At 39.2% G+C, this 11850-nt stretch overlaps 1 protein-coding gene across 2 annotated transcripts in view; it reads left to right on the forward strand.

The window, feature by feature from the left end:
- The window catches only part of NAMPT (nicotinamide phosphoribosyltransferase), a 31598-nt gene extending 22755 nt beyond the window's left edge, over positions 1–8843 (forward strand). Inside the window, exons 9-12 of one of the 2 annotated variants that reach the window (XM_037388039.1) lie at positions 971–988; positions 3755–3895; positions 4052–4186; positions 5945–8843. In XM_037388039.1, coding sequence (XP_037243936.1) covers positions 971–988; positions 3755–3895; positions 4052–4186; positions 5945–6058 — 408 coding nt within the window. In that variant the 3' untranslated portion in view covers positions 6059–8843. The remainder of the gene's footprint in view (positions 1–970; positions 989–3754; positions 3896–4051; positions 4187–5944) is intronic. The other variant, XM_037388040.1, reaches the window with a different exon arrangement.
- The last annotated feature ends 3007 nt before the right edge of the window (positions 8844–11850 follow it).

Here is an 11850-nt window from a genome sequence, read left to right on the forward strand (position 1 = left end):
AAAGGATGACGTAGAAGGAGCAATTCTTTGTTCAGATGATCTGCCTGTTTTACGTGTTTTCCTCATTGAACTGTAACTGATTACAGAGGGAAAAGGCTTCCTGTAGAAGAAGAGAGCTGAAGATGTAGTTCCACAAGATGTGCAGAGCAGACATAACTCACTGTTGCCTAGTGGCTGCCTTCTCATCTCTTCCTGACTCTGTAACCTTGCTGCACACATCATGTCAGCTTTGGGCATTGAACTGCCAGTCATTAAACTGATTTAGCCCACACATGTAGCAGCAAACTCTTTCAGCTGAAAGCAATCAATTTTGTGGTTTAATGAATTTAATTTGGCCCAAAAAAGGGGCCAGTACTCACTAGCACCATACAGGACAGGGAATAAACTGTCATTTTGAACTGGGAGAAGCAGTCAGGAAGGGAAGAGACACTTCTCATTTGACAGCAGCAAGTTATGTTGGAGCAAAAAGATTGTGATCTTGCAGCCTAATTTTAGTTATGTTTAAATTTCATGGATCTCTATCTTCTTTTATCAGCAAAACCAAGTTTACCATGCTGCCTTTTGGAAGACAGGGTAATAGCTTGCCGTTTAAAAAAATGAACCAACCACACAAAACCAACCCAACCCCAAAAAACAACACCCCAAAACCAATCCAAACCTGAAGTATAATTCATCCTTTTTAAAAAGGATTTTACGTGAACAAATATGAATATTGTTGTGGCAGTCTTTTCGCGCCCCCCCACCCCCCACTTATAGCCTGTGCAAGTGATTGTTCTAATTATTCCATATCAGCCTTATGTTGTAGGTGTGATTTATTGTTACGGATCACATGAAAGGTAATGGGTACAATAGGAAGATCTAGATGAGTAATGACCAATCAGTCTCATGTAATGATCCAAACTAGCTGAAACAACAATATAGAAAACAACTTGGAGTATAAACTGGATTTTAAAATTCTTTGTTTTAATAGGGGATGCTGGTAGAACAGGTAAGGAACATTTTCTGACTTTCTTTTAGCATTTTCACTTTTAAAAATCATTACAATCTGCTAATCCACAATTTACTACACTTTCAAAGGATTTTCTTTGAACATTCAATTTCCAGGTGTCTTCAAATTTTTACACAAAGAAAATCCTCTAATCTGGAGTCACAGTTGGTGTATCTAATCATGCTCATAATGGTCAGAGGAAGCTGGTCAAAATCTTGACATCTGAACTGTTCTGCCTGTATAGGTTTGAAAGTGCGAGGCAAGAAATTGTTCTGTGTTGTTTCCCTTTGGGGGAGGCTTGAGTTGTTTCAGATCTCCCCCTTTTCTTCTTCCCTGTTACTGCTGCTGTTTGCCGTATTTTCCCCATACCTAAGAAGCTGTTACCTAGTCCTCTGCTGCACGTCACTGGTAGTCAGAGCTGTCTTTCAACTTAGTCTCAATTTCCCTTCCCTTCCACCCTCACCAGCCAAAGATCAGTCTGAGTAAGGAAATCCCTTGGGAGAGAGTGGAAAGGTGGAAGCCAGCTCTTCACCCAGGGTGAGTGAGGAGTTGTGCCTGTGGCCCGAGATGAACAAGCCATCTGTAAATGAGAGCAGGAACACTAGCTGAAAAGGGGTTCACGTTTCTTCTCACACAGGCAAGAAGGTTAAGGGGCCATGGCCCACCTACGCTGTACTTGGGCTAGCAGCTGTTAGCCTACAAGTATCGGTGAACATCAAGTCTAAGCATAGTGTACCTTACTAGGATGTTGTTGATACCAGGTAGTTTGCGCTGCATCTTGTGGGCATGTTCAAGCAAGTTCAGTGTCAGACCTGATCTAGAAAACTGGATAAGGAAAGGAGTAGAATGCTGGCTTAGGCTTGGCCAGCAGTTCCTGTGGCTTCAGGCTTGGTCAGCATCTTGACAGAACTTGCTCAGAGTCCGGGTGGAGTTTACATACATTTACCCCTTCAAAAGGCAGTGCAGGTAAGCAGGGTGTGTATCCGAGCCCAGTCAAGTCTGGTTCCTTACGGTACTACAGGGCCTTATGCTTAAGTAGAGGGTATGCAAAATCCTTTTCCTTACCCTTTCTTTGTCATCTTCAGTTACTTCTGAGATGCTTAATTAATTTCAATCCTTTCTCCTCCCTGAGTACCCCTGACTGGTTCCAGGAGAACCTAATCACCTGAAAATACAGATTCCTTTTGTGCATGGTCACTGTCTGAAAGGGTGTGATGATTACTGCTAAAATCAATAGGATTGACACATATCAAGGAGGTATTTGTTCAGGCTACAAAGCTTCCAAAAGGTTCTCTTAAGTGAAGGCCATGGTGCTAGGGCCTGAGATTCTTTTGCTTGGCTTCTTAGATGAGGCTGAGTAAGCTGGTACCATTAGAATGATGAAAACTTATCAGTGAGATCTCTACTAGGGAGCAATCTGCTAAAAAAGTAGTGGGGAGGTGTTCAGAGCATACCCTGAAAATGTTACGGCTCTGCAGTCCACCTCCCCTGTTGGCTGGCCTCTGTAGGCATTCAGGCTGAGAGTATCCATGAAGAGACTGTATGTGACTAACTGGGTAAACAAAATACTAGTATGCTCTTTTATTTACGGTAGCTACCCATTTGCCACTGCCTTAGTTGGAATAATCTCTTTTTCTTTTTTTCCTTTTTTTTTTTTAATGAATGAACCTTTAATTTTGACTTAGCTGTCACCTAAAAAAAAAAAAATGGCTTGTCATCAGAGCTCCTGTAATGGTGCTGTTCGGTGTTACTGTGGCATTTCTTTTTGGTGCAGGAGGCTGAGATCGCACAAAGGATTACCACATTTCTGGCTGTGTTGAGCTCTGAAACTGCACTGTTCCGCATAGATCATGTCCTTCCATTCTGCCTCTCACCTTCCTTTTTTCTGGATGGATGGGATTTTGTTATTTCAACTGCTCTGAAGTTTTCTCACCCACTCTTGTTAGTAAAACGTTTAGGGGATAGGACTTTAAAGATGCCCTTATTGGGGCTATAGCAATCATTTCAGGCTGTCATAAAAGTAACAGGCCAGGGGAACAGATTTTGACCATTTATGAGCATGACAAAACTAGCACCCATTACTTCAGGCTAGAGGATGTCATGTTTGGCTGGACAGAATGAAGGTGGGGGGACATACTCTAGTAAGTTTTAACTTGACTGTTGGGAGCAGTGTAGCTCACATTGATCTGTACCTGCCTGAGGAGGTGGCAAAGTGAACTCTTTGAGCAGCTGTATGTATTTCCATTTCCCATCTTCAAAACTGCTAATCTGATTAATTCTAGTCAGTGTAGTTTTTCAGGAGAATTGCTCTGTTGAAGTCACTGGTCAAAGTGAATAACAACTCTCTGGAACGGATGAGCAAGATGACTGCATTGTTTCAGGATACACGCTATGCTTTGAGGTCTTCCCATAATTCAGAGAAACTGGAGGGCTCTGAAGTAGCCCACGAAGTCTCTTTATTTTCTTTAAAGTTTTCATTGTCTGGGCATTACATTACTGTGCTGCCCTAGTGTGGGAAGTATGTATGTTGGCATGGTAATAGTTTTACAGCACAAGCTTTCTGTAATTGTGCCATGCTGGAATCACAAATAAAAAGGCAAACAGCGAGCCAAGTATTGACAGAATTGTTACATACATCTCCTGGAAACTGAATGTTAGTTGGTTTAATTGTCTGTAAAAGCATCTTGTTTAAGTAGTATAATATTTTTATTGAAAAATGGCATGGCCTAGAACTATGCTTTGTCATAATTTTCTTTTTCTTATCAGATTGTGGAAGGAATGAAGAAGAATAAATGGAGCATTGAGAATATTGCCTTTGGATCTGGTGGAGCTTTGTTGCAGAAACTAACCAGAGATCTCTTAAACTGTTCCTTCAAATGTAGTTATGTGGTGACCAACGGTCTCGGGGTATGTTTTTGTACAACTTCTACTACTCTGTTTTCAGTAGAGGCCTCCCTACTTAAAAATCTGTTTGATGTTTCCTGTTACATTACCATCATCCACATTAGGTACACAAGCCCCACAAAGCCCTTTCCTTTTGAAAAAATACTCTTTTCATTTTAGGTAAATGTCTTCAAGGATCCAGTTGCTGATCCGAACAAAAGGTCAAAGAAAGGACGACTGTCACTGCATAGGACACCTGCTGGAGATTATGTGACACTTGAAGAAGGCAAGGGAGATCTCGAAGAGTATGGGCAGGTATGGATTTCCAAAATGCATTGCATCATTCTCATACAAAAATAGACTTGAGAAAAAAGCAGGTTGTAACTTAATATCATAATTTAATTCTTACTGTCTTTTTGTTCAGCTCCCGTCTTACTACTACTGAAGTGCACCTAGTGCCAAATTCAGTAACAGCAGAATGTTAGAATGTCAGTAGAACATTCAGGCTTTACAACTAGAGAACTTTTGCTTATGTTTGTCTTGAGAACATTGCTGCTTTTTTCAAAAACTAATGTCTCAACGTTGCAGAATATATACTAACAAAGAAGTTCTTTATGGGCTGTATCGCACAATTTGAGTAGTGACCTGACTTGCAGGTGGGGGAGGGACAGGCACAACTAAAATTTGTTTCTACTTCCCCATTGAGATTTTTAAATAGTTCCTTCGGGTGTTAATGCTCTGTACATGGAGTAGTTGCCCAGTTTTGAAAGACTTTAAACTAGAAATCTAATTTCCCTGGTATAATTGCAAAGCCAGATACTATTTCAGTAAGATAAGCACAAATTTTATGCTGATCTCAGGCCTTCAGTTTGATATCTCTTACATTTTCAGCATGCAAGCAATTAAATGTTTAACTGCATGTTGAGCCTCTTCCTGAAATAAGAGGTTGGAAAATAAGTGATAAATTGCACTTCAGGCTTTAGAAGCAGGAAATTTCTTGAGTTTTCTGTTATACAGAAGCATATTTCTGTGCTACTAGGCAGAGGGATACTACTAGGCATACTGTTCTTTGAAACAGTAAGCATAAAACTGAGATGTCTCTGAGAAATTTCAAGACAGAAAACAACAACCAGAGTTGTATACACTGTACGATAGTATTATAAAGATAATGTGGTCTGGATGCAACAATAAGAAAAGACTGACAAAGTTGTATATACAAGTACACACGTGCTGAACATTCATATATACATATATATATATGTATGTAGAGAGGGAGGGACCTAATGGTGAGAAATCTCTTCAAAACAAATCACAAGACTTTGGCTCTGAAGTTAGGCAATATACATTTACTAATTTTTTGAAAGATGAAGTAAGTAATTTTCCCAAATTTCTGTCCTGGGATATTAGAGGGGGTTGTTTGTGTGCAGGTTCTGGGGCTCCCTGGAAAGTGACAGGGTAACGTACACTCTTTTGTGGGCCCATTTCCCTAAAGCCGCAGGTCCTTGCAACAGGTCATCAAGCACAGCAACTGCTCAGCACGGCTTCTGTGCTAATTTTCTGTACAAAGCTGTACTTACTGATCTTGCAGTGTGCTGTTGGCAAGCACTTCTTGAGCCACTGTTTTACAAAATATATGTGCAAAGGGGACTGTGAAGAGAGATACATTTTTATTTATTTTTTTTACTTCTCCCCCCGTAGTTGCTCAAGAGGAAATAAAGATGTCGTTTAAAGCTTTGTAATAGAATTGTATTTAATTGGTGGAGTGGTTTTTTTTACTAGCTGCTCTAGCAAGGTGTATTTAGCGTGTGTGTATTTGGCTTTGGCCAGATGTGGTCACTTTAGGAACTACTCACCGCAAAGCTTCTGTCTGCACACAAGATTGCCTAAATTCCCTTCTTCTGTCTTACTGTTAGTGAAAGGTGTCAGGAGAAGCTGTAAAGATTTGGTATCTTGACGGTTTAAAGCTCTGCTCTTACACAGCTTGATGCGGGTGCTCGCTGTTGAGCTCGTGTAACCTGTGTTGTTTGTTCATTTGCCAAATCACCCTCACTAAAACAGTGGTGTTTCTTGCAGGATCTCCTTCATACAGTATTTAAGAATGGAAAGGTAACGAAATCATACTCATTTGATGAAGTAAGACAAAATGCCAGGCTGAAGAACAGTGAACTAGAAACGGCGTCTCACTAAGTTTCATTCCATGTCTCTGTGTGTGTGTGTGTGTAACAAGTACGTACTGCATAGCTACTGGGTTTATTGTACAGATTTGTCTGTTAGTGTTTTATGACATTGTAGCCAAATTATTTGTTGGTTTATGGACATACTGCCCTATCTTTTGCCAGTCTTTAGAAAAGATGAAATCAGGAAATGGTACTTACATTGTAAAACATATTTAATGCTACAGTGTGCTTTTTAGGGCCCTTTGCCGGTAGTGATTCAATCTGGTATTGATCTTTTCACAAATGAGACAGAGCTGAGAAACTTTTTTATATATAACAGAATATCACAAAATGGATTTACATAAAATTATCATAATTGCTTTATGTTTATATTTAACTTGTATTTTTGTACAAACAAGATTGTGTAAAATATATTTAAAGTTTCAATAATTAAGTCTTTCCAACTTTTCATGATTTTTATGAGCACAGACTTTCAAGAAAATATTAGGGGGGGGATCCATTGCCTTTTGTCCATTAATCAGCAAATAAAACATGGCCTTAAAGTTTGTTGTGACATTGTACCATTTGATGACTAAATCAGGACTTGTTTCTCCTTAAGATCCCATAGAATTGCTCACCTCACCGTTTCTTGTAGTTGTCTGTATTAGTAAATCTGCGTTAAAGAAAATTACTGTTCTTACTAGAAGGTTTAGGTACTACAGACCTTGCCGGCGCGGTAAGGTATGTAAATGAAATGCCAAATTTGAAAGGATTCTCTACTGCAACTTACCTTGCCAAGTCTATCCCACTTGGCATATGCACCTCAATATTTTAAGAGTAAAGTTTTTAAGAGATCTCCTCTTCCACTATAGAATATATGTGTAAAATACTGAAATATGGAAGCGGTGTATTTTAAAGTAACTACACTTCTGGGTTTATTTTTCATATACTGTAAGTGACATGACTTTAAAGCAAAATACTGGACTGGGTAGTGCACTTTTTTACTTTTTTGTATTTTTTTCATTGATTTGCCTTTTGTCAGACTGGATGTTAAATTGTAAAAATGTTTAACTATTTTTGTTAACAACTTTAATAAAACTTTATGCTAGCCAAACTCCTACATGAATGGCAGACCTGTTTCCCCTTCTCGCCCTGCCTCACTGGGGTGAGGAGGGGCTTTTCTTCTGCAGAGGGTAACTGTAAAACAATGTGTTTGAGAGAGACTTTTGAACTGTCTGCACTTGATTGTATTTGCTCTCTGCGTATGCTTGATTTGAATATCTGCTGGAAGACAAAACTGTTAAGGATTTTTTTGAGAAGCTATGTAGTAACCTCTGAAATGTTCGATAGTACTGTAGGATGGCTCTCGCTAGAAAAGTACCTCCCTTAAAAAAACAACAGCAAAAGCAAATGGCTCCTGCGTTATGTTGGTGATCAGCTATCAGCCAATAGCTCAATATACTGGTGTAATTAATGTTTTTAATTAGTAAATGATGTTCCAGAAAAATGTTAGGGGTCATCTAAAATAATTTCAGCCTATATCATTTTATAAAATGTGCTTTTAAAGGAAGATTGAAAAGCCATACTTCATTGTTCTTATTCTCTTGCCAAAAAGGGCCACATCAAAGCACCCACAGTATTTCCAGGGTTTGTGGTTAAGACATTTATGCCCAGTCTGAATAGTTCTTGTTAATAACAACTTGTTTTCCACTTGTAGTGTATGTAATTATACATTTAAGTGATGTATTGTTTTAAAGATAGTGCTTTAGTAAGACTCTAAATGCTGACCTTTCACACTGAGGAACTGCCTTCCTTTTGCTGTTAATGATATTGTTTGTATTTGGCCAGGAAAGGTTTGAAATCTGGACCTAGGATCAGTAGCAGGTAAACAGTACAGAGCCTATTTCACTCCTCCACATGTGTACTAGGGAATTTTATGATGTATGGTTTAAAAAAACAATAAAGTAAATGCTGCTTTCATTCTGTACCAATAAAAATTTTGATAACTATTGACTACCCATAACTGATATTTTTGTACTTGAGAACTAAGAATATACTGTGGAAGCACTGTGTTCTTGTGTACCATGAAATACATTAGTAATTGTTCGGTATTGTCTAAAACTTTTAAGAGTTGAAGCAACTTGTGCATGTCACCTTCAGAAGCTGTCGCATCACTCATTTTCTTAAATGTTAGTATCTTAAAAGAAGAAAAAAAAAAAAAAGAACACCTGGTGCTATTCAGACCTGAATACATGTCTCTGTGTTTGGCGGTTTGATATTCTGGGCATCAAGGGGTTGACAGAAATTACTGCAGTGCTTGAACCATAAAATATCCTGATTCTTCCACATGAAAGCAGGCAGCATGTTTGTTTGCTTTAAATTACTAGATTTGTAGTCATTGATATATTTTAATTATCCCCATTTCATAATATAATACAGTATTTGTATTTAAAAATAGGAATTGGGAGTTTTGTGTTTAAGACTCTTATTTGTAACCATATTTAGCATAAGAAATGGATTTTATAAGACTATTTTTTTTTCTTCAGCTGCATGATTATGAAAGGATGCTTTTTTGGTACTTCGAAAGATCTGAGGAGAGAACAGAAGAGTACTTAACTGTTGGTTTGCCAAAATCGGAACAAAGCTTAAACAGCTGGGTTTTTTTCTTAAAGGTTTTTACATTCCTTCTTAACCTGTTTAGTGAAGAATAAATATTCCTCACTTAAATCCTGTGTTAAAAGTAATTTTAATGTACTTGACATCAACTACCAGTATGTAATACACATGGAAATAAAGTTTAGTTCTGGCAGTGAAAATGATAGCCATCTGACTGTGTCTTGAAGTTGTGATGTTGGGCATCCGATTTCCTTCCTGTGCTCTTTGTTGCTGAACACGGAGCAGAGCGGTGCTGTCATTGCAGCGCTCTGTAGGGAGCTGCTCAGTTGGCTTGCATGCAGTTTGTGATTAGATGATTGAATTTAAGCAGCTCAGTTCTAGAGAGGGGAAAATGGGCTCTTTTTTTGCTTTATTGCCCCCCTCCCCCCCCCCCCTTTTTTTTTTTTTTTGCAGGGTTGTGTGTGAGCACATTGGTGCTTCAGCATCTTGCCTGTTTGTGCTTGAAAATGAAGCACTTGTAATTGAGCTTGATACAAGGAATTATCCTTTTTTTATATATATTTGACATAATCCTTTCTCAAATAAAGATGCATTATTTCAATTTTACCTCTAAAGCCACTAAAAATGCTTGATTAAAAGCAAATTAACCAAAGATGTTTCAGCCAGCCTTCAGTTCACTTCAGTATCTGTCAAAAAATGTCAGCTCTTCATCAGAGAGAACATCTCATGTCCCTTTGGACAGGATTTTCGTAACATTTTAACTTGCAGAGGGTATGTTACAAACACACATCCACACCAACAGCATTTGTAAGGCAGCTAGTGTAAAGATTATTTATTGTTATTTGTTGCTGGTCTCTTCAGGTTGTACCATAATGTAAAAAGGGGCTCTTGTAGCCTACAATAATGGCATTTTAGCACTTGAATTTAAAGTCTCTGTTACGTTATCTTTACAGAGAACACGCACAGCTTAAGCGGTAGGCAGGCCTCTTCCTCTTCCCCATGCTGGTAAGATCCTCCATCTACAACACTGGCTTTTCTCACTCTAGCCAGCCTTGGTGTAAGTGACTGTGGGCTCCCGGGTCATCACACAAAGGAGTCTGCAGGGAAATTCCAAGCCTCAGGCTGTGCAGGAGAAGGCAAGAGACTCACAAATGTGTCTCTTCCCACATCCTCCAATTTACTGTAATAAATAAAATAGTATCTGTGCTGAGCTGCCCGAGGCAGGAACTGTTAAGGATTCATTTGAGCAATAGTAATTGCATCTTTGCCTGGTACTTATGGGGGGTTTTGTCCACGAGAGCCCTATCGGGGTCCTCTAGGTGCACGCCTCTGTGAAACTTGTAACACCTGAAAGAAAGATGACCCTCTTCTCTTACACCTGGTGGATGAAAGCACCTGATGTGGAGAGCTGCATGCCTTCTAAATAACCCAATGATCGGAAATAAGGGAATGCTGAGACTGAAGATGCTCTGTGAAGTAACAGTTACTGAAATTGCAGTTGTTAACCAGGGATGATACTCGTTCCCCAGCCCCTGCTGTTTTACTAGTAACACAGCTGACCTTGTTAATGAGTTTAAACCATGCTTCACAGTTATTGAAATATGTTTGGTTTTACTTTATGATAAAGGATGAAAAGCAGTTGGCAACAGAGCATTTTGAAAAAGTATTTTCCTGTGGCATGGTGTGTTGTTGAAAAGTGCCCTGACTCCTGCTGTAACATAATCCAGAGCAATTCAAAGGGTAGGGGAGTGAAGTCAGCAGGATTCTTCTTGGGCAACATATTCTGTTCCATATAATTTCCTTACTAATCTTTATATGAGTACTCCTAGCTGCTTTTTTAATCGAATTTCTAGAATTTTCTGTTTATGGTGAGGTTTCCTGGAATCAGAACTGCAGTCCTCTCTCCTGACCCTGGCTGGTGTGGAGAGGTCTCTTAAGGATGGATAGAGAGCCATCATGCCTCCAGCAAGGTTTTTACTTCCCTCTTACAAAACTCAAGGGCAAGTTTATTGTTTGTTTACCTTTAAGCCAAAAAATGAAAATATTTGGGTTGTATAACTCCTTTTCCCCCAGCAATTTAGACTGTCTCTAAATCAATTCAAGCTGTTTCAAGATCACAAGATACATTTACTCAAGCATACTGTAATTTATCAAGATACATAACTATTTACATTTTCATACACTTCATTGATTAATATTGGTCTATGAGATCTGAGGATCTGATTTTTTGTAGTTGTTCCAATGCTTGTGTCAAGTAAACATACTATGTAGCCAGTTAATTATAGATTACTGAAAATGGCTTCAGAATTTTCTATAACTACAGTACTTAAGAAATTGAAGTGTGTAGATAAAGAATGCATGGACAGATCTAAGGGCTTGACATTTTTACTACTTTGTCAGTTTAGGTTAAAGCTTTCACATCAGCTTTTACACAAAAGGAGATGAGGTAGCTTATTTTATAATGACTGAGTATTCATATCACCAAATTATTAATAAAAGTGACATGCATATCAGGCTGACTGTATGGTCTCCAAACCTTCCATCTTCTAAAGTAAAGTGAAGAACATCACTCTCAAGTGTCTTCTTTTCCCACAAAAGGGAGAAGGTAAAAAAGGCTGTTTTCTCAGCCCATTTTGGATGTGGTTTCCTCAGCTCTCTGGCTAAAGAGCAAGGCTGGTGTGCTCTTCGCTTTCCAAGAAGTTTTCCCTATTCCAGACGATGCTGCCCTATTTTAAGCATAAGGAATTGTGGCTTGCTGTTGGATGTGGCAGAAGGCTGGCATACCCTGGCAATTGCAGAGGGTGATCTCTGGGTGACATGGCTTTGGGTAGAGGTACGCCTGTAAGTCACAGAAAGGTCAGAGCATGACGACTGATCTCCCCCTGGTGAGGGGGCCTCCCTGTCACTTCTGTTTCAGCTGAGCAGGTTCAACAGGTTCAAGTCCATCCTGTAATCTGCTGTGCAAATGTGGAGGCTGCTCAGCCGAAGCAGAGGGTTGCAGTGTCCCTGTGATAACAAAGCAGGGGTCTGTTAACGTGCCCTGGTCTCACCTTCATCCGTTTTTCAAGGTTTGTAGCTACTTGTTAAGCCAAATGCCAGTGACAAACTTCATTAAAGCTACTGTTCTTTCCACACGCTGGTTTTTGCAGCCTCACCACCACAGCACTAGTACTTGAAGACCATTATTTGCTTTTATTGCAACAATAA

The sequence above is a fragment of the Falco rusticolus genome, chromosome 5, assembly GCF_015220075.1.
Source record: "Falco rusticolus isolate bFalRus1 chromosome 5, bFalRus1.pri, whole genome shotgun sequence".
NCBI lineage: Eukaryota > Metazoa > Chordata > Aves > Falconiformes > Falconidae > Falco > Falco rusticolus.